This window comes from Rana temporaria, chromosome 2 (assembly GCF_905171775.1).
Source record: "Rana temporaria chromosome 2, aRanTem1.1, whole genome shotgun sequence".
NCBI lineage: Eukaryota > Metazoa > Chordata > Amphibia > Anura > Ranidae > Rana > Rana temporaria.
The window spans coordinates 415,277,768-415,293,281 of record NC_053490.1 but is presented as its reverse complement, the minus strand read 5'-3'; the positions used below and the strand labels follow the sequence as shown (position 1 = coordinate 415,293,281).

Below are 15,514 nucleotides of genomic sequence, written 5' to 3'. Positions count from 1 at the left end.
AACATTATTCCTACATGAACAATGTTAACAATGTGATAACCTTGCATAACAACTGTTAATACATTTTACTATCTATTATATATATGTGATAGCTTGAGTAGGACATTTCTCTGTGACAGATATTCAGGTAACAATATCTGTCAGTGTCCTCTAGTCTACAAAGCAGCTGATTTATTTATTCCATTCTCTGTGTTTGCTTTGTTGAGGTATATTACAATGCCCACACATACCAATCTATATGTAGGTTACTTCATCATTGTGTTTATACCGTATGTCTTTTGTAGAAAAGCAGAAAGGTACACGGTGCGTGCATTCATCTTTTAAAATATTGCATATACAGTGCCTTGAAAAAGTATTCATACCCCCTTGACATTTTCCACATTTTGTCATGTTACAACCCCTTGGTTGTATTTTATTGGGATTTTATGTGATTTCTTTAGAGCCTCTTTCATCCTCTGGAACTCCCTGACCTGGTATGTCTGATCAGCTCCTAACCTGTCCACCTTTAGAAGATCCCTGAAAACGAATTTATTCAGGGAAGCCTATCCCCCACCTAACAACTGTCCCTGAGCCACCCCCATCAAATCCTCCCTGCAGCTTTTAACTTTTGTACCACAACCCCCTCCCTTTAGAATGTAAGTTCTACGAGCAGGGCCCTCCTATCCCTTCTGTATTAAACTGTACCGTAATTGTACTGTCCCCGCCCCTACATTGTAAAGCACTACGTAAACTGTTGGCACTACATAAATTGTGGATAATAATAATAATAATAAGTCACGTTACAGTACTAACATCTAGCGAGGGCTTGCTTTAAAGCTCTTTTGCTGCTTATTTTGAATATGCAAACCATTAATAAATATAGTATGGTACAGGTGCATTGTAAATATGATGTGTTGCACAAATGGAAATGTATGGTACAGGTGCATTGTAAATATGATGTGTTGCACAAATGGAAATGGAACAGAGCACCTATTACACCAAGAATGATTGGAAGGCTAAGCAGAGTTTAGTTTAGTCGATTCTGGAGTGTTGTATCAATGATTACAGCACGTAACATCCCAAGTTCCTCTATCTGCCATTAATGTTACGACAAATTCTCACTCTCTCTGTTGTCCTTTTTTTTGTTTGTTTTTTGTTTTAAACACTAGAACAGTGATAAAAACTGTGGCAGAGATTTTGCAGCTGTTGCTTCCAAGATGTGTAGAAGGGCTAATGCATAGTTTTTATTACTAGCATCTATTTATGTAATGTATCTAATCACCTAATAAGCAATCTTTCATTTTATTTGTTTACATCATGTTTGGAGTGTTGTCTTAATATTATAAATATTTGTGTAACTAACATAAATGTACCTGCGCATTTATATTGCTTGATGATGCCAATGAAAGTTTTAATTTTTCAGAAGGATCCGGAATTGCAACAAGAATCAGTATCTTCACATATCTGTAAATATTACCAACATTGCAATAGTAAACAAAAGATTACTACATAATAAAGTACTACTGAGAATTTAAAGTATTACTAAAAACAGGACCCAGCATTCACTATATCTGGTCTCCTACAGTACGCAGAACATGAATGTAAAAAACAATAAAAGCCTTTAATCCAGTAAAAAAACACTGCACAAACAGAGAAACAGCAAACGGTGGGATAATATAGCTGACACGTTTCACATTGTTATACAATGCTTAGTCATAGTGCTATGACTAAGCATTGTATAACAATGTGAAACGTGTCAGCTATATTATCCCACCGTTTGCTGTTTCTCTGTTTGTGCAGTGTTTTTTTTACTGGATTAAAGGCTTTTATTGTTTTTTACATTCATCGGAGTGCGGCTGTCCATACCTTTTTGCTTCCATTTATCCTAAACTGTGGAGGTTTAGGAGATATTTCCAGCACCTACAGGTAAGATTTAATAAAAGCTTACCTGTAGGTAAAAGTAGTTGTACAGGCTGTACAACCACTTTAAAAACACCCAGTTAAAAACGAATGCCACTTTCAAACTTACATAAAGGGCCGTCAAACCCGTAGAGAATGGCGGCACAACCTCTAGCCCTTCACAGTGTAGCTCTATGTGTGTTTCATGCAAATACGTGTCATCAGGAGCTGTCTGGATAAGTCTTAATAAACAAAATCTAGACCCAATCATCACTTCAGTGTACAACTTAGACATACCTTCCTTGCATATCAACCTTGTATGTAAACTTTGCTTTTTGGCCAGAATTACCTAAATTGTGGCCCTGAAATGTATCTACCTATGGCATGTGTGGAGATACCTACTATGCATGTATGTGTGACCAAATGTATAGCAATTTGATGACTGTCCTACAAACCAAACGCAGGCAAATTTGCTTCATCACTACCAATTACAGAAGCCCAGGTTTAGAGCAGCAATGCTGTCTCTGCAGTATTCTCATAGTATTGAGAGGTGTACCTTAATGATTCATAATGGAAATGCATACTAAGAAAAAATCTTTTGGCATCATTTTCATTGACACATTGATAGACAGCAGGCCACATGTTTTTACCCATAGTCCATGGTGTAGATTAACTGCAAAAGCACACAGAGACATCCAGATATTTGTTCACTTCTTAACACCACTAAGATACTAAGGCTGGCCATACATGGTTGAATTTCGAAAGAATTTTCCTTTCAAAATCAGAAATTCTGTGCGTTTTGTGATCCAATGGTTCCACCATTGATGTTGAACTTCGACCAACCAAGCCTTCAATTTCACCTCATGTTGCAACAGAAAATAGTTTTTGTGGCTCCAAATCTTCTTTTCTTTCCGGGAATTTTCCTTTCTTGCACTAATGCGCCTATTCCTATTTGATTACATTTCTCGCACGATTCTCCCATTATTAATTAGAAAATCATTTGTTTTTCAAAAAAATTTCAACATGGCCGATTACGTAAATTCAATTGCCGCACAAAAATCGGCTTTTGCTGCAGCCAACTAATGGTGCAAAATTCCAATGAAAATTCTTAGATAAGCTTTTCGAAAATTCGACCCATGTACGGCCTGCCTAAGGCTCGGTTCACACTGATGCGACATAGGATCCGACTTTTGAAACCCCAAATCGGATGACATGTAAAATTCAATATTTCCTTATGAGAGCCGTCTTAACCGATAACTTTCAAGTCCGATTTTGGTATGACTTCAAAGAGAAAAACTCTGAAAAGTCTCTTGTTATGACTTTGTGGTAGAATACACATTTAGCCAGCTATTCCCCTTTAAGCACATGTTAAAAGCTTAGGGCCAGATTCACCAAAGAGATATGACGGCGTATCTCCTGATACGTCGTCGTATCTCTGTTTCTATCTATGCGACTGATTCATAGAATCAGTTACGCATAGATATCCATAAGATCCGACAGGTGTAATTGTTTTACACTGTCGGATCTTAGGATGCAGTATCGCGACCGCCGCTGGGGGGAGTTTGCGTCGTAAACCAGCATCGGGTATGCAAATTAGGAGTTACGGCGATTCCCGATGGATTTTCGTGTTTGCTACGTCGCTGCTAGTCTAGTTTCCCGTCACAAAGTTAGTCGTCGTTTGACCTTCCCTAACTTTACTCAGCAATCGTATTGCTGTTTAAAGTATGGCCGTCGTTCCCGCGTCGAAATTTAAAAATTAATGTCGTTTGCTTAACACGTCCGGGAATACGGAAGTACGCTACGCGCGTCGCCGTTTGAAAAAATTACGTCACAGCGCGCAAAGCACAACGGGAATTGCGAAACTGAGCATGCGCGGGAGCGCGCCTAATTTAAATGGCACACGCCCATTTGAATTGGCCCGCCTTGCGCCGGAGGCTGCCAGCGTAGTTTTCATCGCAAGTGCTTTGTGAATCAGGCACTTGCGATGAAAACTTGCGGCGGTGTAACGTATCTACGATACGTTACGCCGCCGCAGTTCTATGTGAATCTGGCTTTTACTTTCTAGTGGAGTTACTATACTTTTTTACATTTTCATTTCATTTACCAAAAAGTCCATCCAATGTCCACATAGCAAATTTCCATCTAAAATCAGATATCTCACTTCCTGTTTAGGCTATGGAACAGTAAATAAAGGTAAATCTGCCCAATGGGACATAGAGGGAAAGAAAAACAAAAAATAAAACTTATTATAACTCTCCCTTACTCTATTTTACACTTACACAATATTTTACACTTACACTTTACACTTACACAATTTCAGTTACCAAAAGGTACATCCAATGTATAAAGTCCACATAGCAATATCCCATCTAAAATCAACTATCAAATGAATTTAGGAAGACAATGAGAAAATACAAACCTTCTAAACAGGTAAATCAAAAGAAAAACGATTACCACTGATGTTCCGGCAATAATTAAGATTATGATCCATGTTGGAAAGATTACTTTGTCTAAAAGGCAAGAATGTTTTTTTTTATAAAATATGTATTAATACAGAGAATATAACACAACCATCTGTCTGTATATGATATATGTATACTGTTATCTGTCCCATAATTTCATTTCAATTTGATTCTGATTTTATTTGTGAGCTAAGTTATATGGCATGCCTTAGAAAATAAAGATGCATTAATGGTGATTGCATTTGTATCTGTAATTAACTTGGTGTCCTTCAACATGCAAAGAAACCACAGAGCACTGACTTCTGATTTAAACAATTTGACTGTAAATTGATGGAAACTAAAGTAGTCACAAGAGAAGGTCATGGTGTGATTAGAGATGGGCCGGACAGCCCCCTGTTCGGTTCACGCCAGAACTCTTGAACATCACCAAAGTTCAGACCTGCACCCTATTAAAGTCTAATGAAACCAAACTTGAAAAATCTAAAGTCCCCATTCGGAAGGATTATAAGCAAGTTATTGACCATAAAAAGGGTGGGGGAGCCCGGGTTCTGCTCTGGGGGAAATGCATCAATGCAAACGATTGTTTTTACAGGAGCAGTGATTGTAATGATGAAGTGAAACAATGAAAATGAAATATAATGTCTGGGGAAGGGGGGTCCCCTTAGACTGCCTGTAAAGTGACACATTTGTACCATCTATATTACCCGCTGCAGCAAAACTGTCATTTATAAAGAAAAAAAATGCCATTGCTATTGCTAGAAACACAAACATTTTAAAAAAATTACTTTGTTTGGTTCCTCCACCAATCCTTTGGGTCTGATATGAATTTTAAGGGGAACCCTATGCCAAAATTACAAAAAAATACCAATTTAGAACTGTCAAATGACAGAGCAGGCATTCGGTGGTTAGCCTTTGTCGTGGGCAGATTGTTTTTTTTTTTCAGGTCCAGCGGTGCGATGGGCGTCGTGAATGATGATGGATCTACATCAGGGGACTTTTTTAAATAAAGGAATTGTCAAACTGCCTCCTATCTTTATGTTTTTGACACTTTTTTGGGGTGAAGGGGTAAGGGTACAATGTACCCCATACTCATGTACATGGGACAGGCTGGGATCTGGGGGCCCCCTTGTACCTAATGTTGAAGGCATATGGTCTGGCATAGTTTGGGAGAGCTCACTCTTCCCCCCTCTTCTGTCCTGCCAGGCTGCATGCTCAGATAAGGGCTGGTTATGGATTTTAGGGGGGACCCCACGCTGCTTTTTTTTTAAAAAGGCATGGAGTTCCCTTTAAAATCTATACCAGACCCAAAGGGTCTGATATGGATTGGGGGAGGACCCCACACCATTTTTTTTTCACTTTTTTCTATTGCCAGCAAAGTTTTTTTTGAGCTGTCAGCTGGGAAGCCTGTTAACAACTGATGACTCATCCTTTGTTAAGGACACATCGGCCAGCTTCCCAGCCTGCTCCTTAACAACCAGCTATTTACTGTGCACTGGTTGAGAAAAGCTTTGTCCAAGTGCATTGTGTGCAGTGCATTGTGGGAGCTTAGCGGGTGACATCCCGCCAAGCGCCCTGCAAATTTGGGTGTTCGTTGAATGGGTGAACAGGCGATGTTCAAGCCAAACATTTGCTTGGCTCAAACTGTTAAGCCAACTGTAGGTGTGATTAACAACTTGCTTCCAAAATGCTATGCCTTGCTTTAAAGAAGTCAGAGTGAATCTGCATATCTTCATGTATGTTAAACTTAGGCTGGATTCACACGGATGTAAACATTTTAATGATCTTATTATGCATGCTTTCTTCTAGCACAAAAGTCCCTGCATAATGATCAGTAAATTGTTCTGTTTTTTTTTTTTTTTTGCGCTATAACCTGCGTGTGGCATACTGTACATATATTACGTATATCCTCAGACACAGATTTTTGGATTCTGTTTTATGAATCTGAATGTAGTGCATGTTTATGCACCTGCGTGAAAAGCTCATTTTGTCTAGGGGAATCGGCTAGTTGTTTTAAAATCGAAGCTGTACTTACCGTTGTAGAGAGCGATCTTCTCCGCCGCTTACGGGTATGGGCTGCGGGACTGGGCGTTCCTATTTTGATTGACAGTCTTCCGACAGGCTTCCGACGGTCGCATCCATCGCATCACGATTTTCCGAAAGTAGCCAAATGTCGGTGCACAGGCGACGTATAGAGCCGCACCGACGTTCGGCTTCTTTCGGCTACTCGTGACGCAATGGATGCGACCATCGGAAGCCTGTCGGAAGACTGTCAATCAAGAAGGAACGCCCACTCCCGAAGACCCATACCCGAAAGCGGCGGAGAAGATCGCTCTCTACAACGGTAAGTACTGCTCGGATTTTAAAACAACTAGCCGATTCCCCTAGACAAAATGAGCATCAATCTACGGGTAAAAAAAAAATTATGGGTGAACTCCTGCTTTAATATACATACACCTAACCATACAGTATGTGATCAATGCGTACGCACTTTACAGTTGTAAAGTTGTATAGTGAAATTGGTCAAGGTAACAATACTTTTTATGTACGTTATGGCTAGAATGGATTTATACCACCCAATCCACAGACAGCGGCTGTTTTAAAATAATTTTTTTGCTACTGGTAATTTAATTTTGAAGTTAGCACTGTACTGTATTCATTTCTGAGCAAGCACAAAAAATGCAGTATCTATGCAGACAACCATAAATAATTTAGAAAGTCTTGTCTAGGAATGTCTCATGGTGCTGAGCAAATCATGTTCCTCACTAGGGATGAGCCGAACACCCCCCGGTTCGGTTTGCAGCAGAACATGCGAACAGGCAAAAAATGTGTTCGAACACGCGAACACCATTAAAGTCTATGGGACACGAACATAAAAAATCAAAAGTGCTAATTTTAAAGGTTAATATGCAAGTTATTGTCATAAAAAGTGTTTGGGGACCTGGGTCCTGCCCCACGGGACATGTATCAATGCAAAAAAACAGTTTTAAAAACTGCAGTTTTTTCGGGAGCAGTGGTTTTAATAATGCTTAAAGTGAAACAATAAAAGTAAATTCCTTTAAATTTTGTACCTGGGGGGTGTGTATAGTATGCCTGTAAAGTAGCACATGTTTCTCGTGTTTAGAACTGTCCCTGCACAAAATGTCATTTCTAAAGGGAAAAAAGTAATTTAAAACTACTCGCAGCTATTCATGAATTGTCGGGTCCCGGCAATACAGATCAAAGTCATTGAAAAAAATGTCAGGGAACCAAAAAAATGGCATGGGGTTCCCTCAAAAATCCATACCAGACCCTTATCCAAGCACGCAACCTGGCAGGCCGCAGGAAAAGAGGGTAGATGAGAGAGTGCCCCCCCTCCTGAACCATTCCAGGCCACATACCCTCAACATGGGGAGGAGGCCTGCGGGCAGGGGGCTTATCGAAATCTAGAAGCGCCCTTTAACAAAGGTACCCCTACCCTTTCACAAAGAAAGTATAAAAATAAAAAAATAAATACATAAAGACACAGCTGGACAAGTCCTTTATTAAAAAAAAATAATAATTACAGCGATGTAATCCCATCTCTCGATGTCCAACGATGATCCATTCTCCAGCGACACTGCAGTCTCCACTCATTCTCCAGCGAGGAACGAAACCCCCATGATGTGTAAGAGGGGGCGGGATCACCCGTCCAAGTCACTGGGTAATCCCTGGCTTGGGGTTCCCCTTAAAATCCATAACAGACCTGTAGGATTTAGTATAGATTTTGAGGTGGACCCCTACCCCTTTTTTTCATTTGGCACAGGGTTCCCCTTAATATCAATACCAGACCTGAAGGGCCTGGTAATGGATTTTGGTGGGGGGAACCCATTACGTTTTTTTCAATGACTTTTATCTGTTTTCTTGGGACCCGACAATTCATTATAGCCCAGAGTAGTTTTAAACTACTTTTTTCCCTTTAGAAATTTCATTTTGTGCATGGACTGTTATAAACACGGGAAACATGCGCTACTTTACAGGCATACTATATACACACCCCAGGTAAGAAATTTAAAGGAATATTTCACTTTTATTGTTTCACTTTAAGCATTATTAAAATCACTGCTCCCAAAAAAACTTCCGTTTTTAAAACTTTTTTTTTTACACTAATACTGTACATGTCCCCTGGGGCATGACCCAGGTCCCCAAACACTTTTTATGACAATAACTTGCATAATAACCTTTAAAATTAGCAGTTTAATTTCTCCCATAGACTTATAAAGGGTGTTCCGCGGCTTTCAAATTTGCCGCAAACACCCCAAATTGTTCGCTATTCGACAAACGGGCAAACAGCCAATGTTTAAGTCGAACTCATGTTCCAACTGAACATAAATCTCATCCCTATTCATCACCACTTGTCATTAAAAGTCCACTATTGTGAAAAATATTGCATTCTGGTAACTGTATGAGGTTAATACCTGTATTGATAGTGTGCAGAATATGAGTTTCTGTTACTTTTTCTTTTATTTCATATTCCTTTATCATTTTTTTTACATTTCTACATACATACTGAGTTGTCCAAAAACAGACAGTTTTAGGAGTTGGGACAAACCATACAGTACAACTGACAGGGGCAGAGGCATCCCTAGGGGGGGAAGAGGGGGCCCTGACCCCCCCCCAACATCATGCTGTGCCCCACCATGTGCCCCCCCCCCCCCCAAAACAAAAACAATTTTTTTTTTTTGCAATTTTTGTATTTTGCTCCCCGAGAGGGAGAGCATCCCCAGTCAGCTCTGCGGGGGATTGCGGGGGATTCCTCCCCCTCCCTGTGCTCGCCGACACTGCATAATGCGAGCGCTCACACAGATATTCTAGCCTGGGCCGTGTTTAAGTGTGTGCACTGCAGACTGCAGTACTCTGTAATCACTGAACTACAGTATCTCCAGCCCTTCTCTCCCCCCCCCCCATCTGTCTCCCTCCCCTCTCCTGTTCTTTCAAAACATTCACAATTTACTTTCACTTTCAGTTAGGCAGATAATATACGGTGCAAATTTCTTTCCTGCATCCACAGATTGCAGGAAATAAACTTGCATGATTCCCCCATCAACACAGACAGTGCTGACGGGAATATCCCTCCTGCCCAGCAATTATATTCTCCCGACAAACAGTGATTATCACTAGTGACTATACAGCAACCACTAGTGATAATTATAAGAGAATCTGCTCATTAACCTCCCTGGCGGTATGATTCTGTCTGAAAAAACATGCTGAAAGCGGTACAATTATTTGCAAGGAAATTTGGTGTTTTATACTGTAGGCCTGTGATTTTTAGGAATAACTCACTTAAATCTGACCAAACAAGAATCTAATAGGCATCCCGGGTATGACATTTTTTTAAAAACAAAATTTTAAATTATAATATAATAAATAATTATAAATAATTATAGCAAGTAATAATATAATTAAAATAAAAATTATTCAATAATGTAATCAAATCAAAATCACTGAAATTTTTTCAGTTGCAGAATTGTTGCTGTCATTATTTTATTTTATTTTATGACGAATTTCCCCGCAAATCGTTATCGCACAATTCTGCAAGTGATTATAATTTATTATCGCTGTTTTCAAGCTGATCTAAAACCATTTTTGACATAAAAAGACACTTTTGGTTGCTATGGACAATCTACAGTTTTCAGGCAGAAAGAAAGGTTTTTATTATATAAAATGACATGTAGGGCACTGGGCAGACCACTAGGGATAAGGGGGGAGTGTTTTTTTTACATACAGTACTGTAATCTATAAGATTACAGTATACTGTATGTATAGTGTTTGTTTACTTTTTTGAATTTGGCGCCGATCTCCGCTCCTGTGCGTCGTAACGTCGCAGGGAACGGAGATCGGCGGCACAGGAGGACGCTGTGTGAATCGAGCGAGGTCCCGCTCGCTCACACAGCGTAGTGACATCGCTGGATCCAGGAGAAGGTAAGCCAGCGCACGCTCCAGGCTCTGCATGTCTACCCCGAGCGTGACTCGGGGATACCGATCGCAGCAAGAAAAACCCACCCCGAGTCACGCTCGGGGATACCGCCAGGGAGGTTAATGGTTCAAATCTCAGACAGTTTCTGCTGAACCAGCTGAGATTTAAACTGTCTATGGCTGGTCTTTGCTCTTAGGCAGCCCATACATTGATTAGCACTGTGGAGTGTCGGCTTCCTGGCATGATCGGGCATGTGGGATTTCAAACACACCCGTTCCCATCTCTATTGGTTGTAGACAGTTGAGCTCCCTGCAGGTTGCTCAGCAGCAGTGGACCCTTCTCTGACATGCTGATCGGGATGCAATCCAGGTGATGCTCTTAGTCAAATCCTAGTCATAAATATCAGTGATTTTATTGATCAAAGCCCACACTTTACAGGCATAGAGCCCACATGGCTGCTGATCATACGGTTGATTATATATATGTGGTTGTACTCTTGATGCTAATTAGGGGTGCAACGGATCGTCACCGATCCATGATCCGAACGGGCCACCCCGTTCGGATTGGCACACCCCGCGATCCGCGGAGCGCTCCGGAGCCTAGGCCTAGGAAAGTCCCCGGCTTCGGCCTAGCCCTGGAGCGGCGGCCATCTTGCTCCACTCAGTCTGCTTGCCAGAGCCCAGCGTGACACGCCTCCCCGCCTCCCCGGGGAGGCGTGTCACGCTGTGCACTGGGCTTTGGCAAGCCGACATGGAGAGGGAATATTAGCAGAGAAGCACTGGTGTGAGAGGAGGGGGGGGGAAAGAGCACATTTCAGGGGTGGATTAAAGAGGAAGCAGGTGAGGCTGTTTGGGACTTGTTAAAAGTACAATCTTGATGTTTTTACAGAAATATATACAGGTGAGGCTGTTTGGGACTTGTTAAAAGTACAATCTTGATGTTTTTACAGAAATATATATATATATATATATATATATATATATATATATATATATTTCTGTAAAAACATCAAGATTGTACTTTTAACAAGTCCCGAACAGCCTCACCTGCTTCCTCTTTAATCCACCCCTGAAATGTATGTGTGTATATATATATATAATTTTTTTTTTTTTTTGACCAATGAAAACACCCTTTTTTTTTTTTTCGCTGATCCGAAAATGATCCGATCCGTGACTCCTGATCTGAGGATCGATCCGATCCGTGAGTTTTTTGATCCGTTGCACCCCTAATGCTAATAAATACTGTTTATTAGATCTGACTGGGAGCATCACCTGGATCACATCCCTATCAGCATGTCAACAGAGAAGGTTATACAGCATTACTGCTGCTAGGTGACCAGCTGGGGGCTCGGCTCTCTATAACCAATAGTGCCAGCCTTCCCCTGCATGCACCCATAATGTCACCAGCACTAGGTCCTAATAGACTGCCGCCGCTGCCAAGGAGACAGATGCCAGACCAGCGCTGTAAATAGCAGGGACAGGACAGCTGGGGATCCCCACTGTGGCAGAACACCAGGGCCCGGTGGCAAGACAACCTTTTCAACCCTGATAGTTCTTCCACTGCTTTGGACCCTTATATTTTCTTGGTGTGCTGGTGACATATATCTCTTGTTTTCTGCCACCCTGGGGGGCCCCAGTATAGTAGGAAGGGAGCTCACTGCAGAACATGTGAAAGGGCCCATAGTGGGATCGTAGTAAAGGGCCCCAGGATATATATATATATATATATATATATATATATATATATATATATATATAATTGCATTTTATAGTTGGCCCCCCTACTTTTGTCCCTGTCCCCCCATGTGCCCCCCCTAAATATGAAAGCTGGAGACGCCACTGGACAGGGGTGCTTACAAAGGTTGGTCTTTCTTTATATAATTTCAGACATTTTCCAAAGGGAAAAACAAAACTGTTGCTGTAAGTGGTCAGTCTGCTCTGGCCTCATCACATACAAAGGAGGACCAGCAGTCCTAACTTGTAAGTTAGGGTGCTTTCCCGGAGGAGTGGGAGGGGACATCCCCCCTCCTGCCGCCTTCCGCCGCTCTTAACGGGCCTCCTGTCCCTTTGGGAGACCTGATCCTCGATCCGCTACTTCCAGTGTCTAGAGACAGAATGGCATGAATCTGGAAACGGCTTTATTCCAGTCTTCCAGTAAACACGGAAGCAATGTCACAATGTCACTTCTGGTTTACTCGGCTGCCAATGGCACCGTTTAAAAAAAAAAATACAGTATTCAAAATCGCTTTTTTCAGCGATCTGAATACTTTGAAGTACAAAGGAGGATTTTGGGGTCTTTTACATTCCTTGTGACAGCAATAAAAGTTATAAATATTTAAAGCGCCCCCGTCCCTGCGAGCATCACCGCAAAGAAATCGCATACAGAAGTCGCTCCCGCATATGTCAGGCCCCATACACACGATAGAATTTATCCGCAGATACGGTTCAGCGGACCGTATCCGCGGATAAATCCTCTCTAAGATTTCAGAGGATTTCAATGCGATGGCGTGTACACACCATCGCATTGAAATCCGCGCTGAAATCCTCTGCCGATGACGTGTCGCGCCATCGCCGCTATTATGACGCGGCGACGGGCGCGACGCTGTCATATAAGGAATTCCACGCATGCGTCTATTCATTACGGCGCGTGCGGGGAATCCCTTTGGACGGATGGATCCGGTAAGTCTGTACAGACGAGCGGATCCATCCGTTGGAATGGATTCCAGCAGATAGATATTCTGTGCATGTCGACAAATATTTATCTGCTGGAAATCCATTCCAGGGGAGATTTATCTGCGGATAGATATCCGACGGAGTGTACACACCATAGGATCTATCCGCAGAAACCCATTTGATGGGATTTATCTGCGGATAGATTCTATGGTGTGTATGGGGCCTAAATGGTTTTCAAATCACACATGTGAGGTATCAAATATGAATAGTTTTCCAATTTCCAAAGAGAATAAAATAGAATAGAAAATAAAGGAATAGAATAGAAAAAAATATATAATAGAGAAGAAAATAATATACTGTAACAGAAAATAAAATAATAGAATAGAATACAAATAATAGAATAAAATAGAATATAAGCATCTTCTGAAATTCAAATAGAAAAGAATAGAATAGAAAACAATATCATAAAAAAATAGAATAGAATAGAAATTTGAATTTGAATCTACTTTTTTCTATTCTATTAAAATGTATTTTATTTGAAGTTTTGGAAATGGTTATATTCTATTGATTTTGAATTATATTATTTTTCTATTTCTTTATTCTATTGTATTATTTTATTTTCTATTTTATTCTATTCTATTCAAATTTATTCTATTTGAAATTTGAAATAAAAATTTTGAAAGATGGTTATATTATTTATATTCTATTTTACTCAGTTCTTTCTATATTATTCTTTTATTTTCTATTCTATTTTTTTCTATTGTATTCAAATTAAAATTGGTTCTATTTTAATTTTGGCAAATGGTTATATTATTTCTATTTTATTCTATTGTTTTTTAAATTCTATTATTTTCTATTTTATTATAGTCTATTCTATTCTAATTTTGTTTTTCTGTTCTTTTTTTCTATGTTGTTCTGTTTTACTCTATTATATTATTATATTCTTTTAATTTCTGTTATATTTTTTCTTATATTTTTTGTTATTATTATATATTTTTTTATTTTCTATTCAATTTTATTCTGTTTGGATATTGGAAAACTATTCAAATTTGATAACTATACTAAAACTGTACTTCTGTGTACACAGAGGGCTAGATTCAGGTAGCTGCGCCCCTTCTTACGGCGGCACAGCGTATCGTATTTATGCTGCGCCGCCGTAAGTTTGAGAGACAAGTGCTGTATTCACAAAGCAGTTGCATCCTAACTTACGGCGGCGTAGCATAAATGGGGCCGGCGTAAGCGCGCGTCATTCAAATGATGTTGAGGGGGGCATGTTTTATTTAAATTAGGTTGACCCCGCGTATTTTACGTTTTTTTACGAACGGCGCATGCGCCGTTCATGAAAAAATCCCAGTGCGCATGCTCAAAATTCCGACGCAAATCGTCATTGCTTTAGACGTGAACGTAAATTACGTCCAGCCCTATTCGCGAACGACTTAATAAATTCAAATTTCGAAGCGGGAACGACGTCCATACTTAACATTGGCTGCGCTACCTAATAGCAGGAGCAACGTTACGCCGAAAAAGCCTTACGCAAATGACGTAAAAAACTACCGCCGGGTGCACGTACATTCGTGAATCGATGTAACTAGGTAATTTGCATATTCTACGCCGAAAACAACGGAAGCGCCCCTAGCAGTCAACGTAATATTGCACACAATTATACGGCGCCGCATTCAAGTTATGTCGGCGGAGGAAGCCTATTTTTTAGACGTATCTGCCATTGAGAATCGGCGTAACGATACGCCGATGCAGATTTGAAATTACGGCGGCATATCTGGAGATACGCCGCCGTAATACTATGCTGAATCTAGCCCAGAATGTGTACAGAATGCCCTCCAGAAACACCAAAACCTGCTTGTGTGATTGGCTCACCAATTTTCCCAGAAGTCTGCACAAAAATTTCATTTTTGGTAAAATACTTTCAATAGAAAATCACGGCTAAAGGGATGCAGGATCTGCAGCTTTCCCCGTTAAAGCCCTGCAAGTGCACAGCTGATTGATAATTATGACAATACTCCCATTAGGCTCACTTTCCCACATAGATCCAGACAAACACAGGGATTCAATCAGAATAACAAAAAGGTAAGAAACTGCAACAAAGTTTGATAAAATCCTTATAATGTATATACATCACCCAAAGCAGAATGTTTTTTTCTCAACAAAAGTGGCGTTACACATTGTCATCCTGCATCATGGAGAGCTGTTATTGGAAAAATCCCTAGATCAAAAGCTTTAAAACAGATTTACTAAAAGCAATTTACTAAAGAAAACATAATACATTGTGGCATTTTATGATTATACAGTAAAACCTTGGATTGCAAGCATAATTTGTTCCAGAAACATGCTTGTAATCCAAAGCACTTGTATATTAATGCAAATTTCCCCATAGGAAATAAGGGAAACTCAGATGATTTGATCCACAACCATTTATTCACAAGTCCTTCCGTTTATAGTACATATAAAAAGATTATAGCAATGTGATAGGTTGTGTAACCATAAAATGTCCATCCATAAATGGAAGCCTCCACAAGGGGATTAGAAGCGAAATCCAGCAGGAGCTACAGAGT

General features: G+C 40.2%; 1 protein-coding gene across 1 annotated transcript in view; it reads right to left on the bottom strand.

Moving 5' to 3' along the window:
• The window catches only part of LOC120927488 (granulocyte-macrophage colony-stimulating factor receptor subunit alpha-like), a 92,106-nt gene that overhangs the window by 1,809 nt on the left and 74,783 nt on the right, over positions 1 to 15,514 (bottom strand). Inside the window, exons 9-10 of the mRNA XM_040338199.1 lie at positions 4,298 to 4,388; positions 1,353 to 1,443 (exon numbers count right to left, since the gene is read on the bottom strand). Coding sequence (XP_040194133.1) covers positions 1,353 to 1,443; positions 4,298 to 4,388 — 182 coding nt within the window. The remainder of the gene's footprint in view (positions 1 to 1,352; positions 1,444 to 4,297; positions 4,389 to 15,514) is intronic.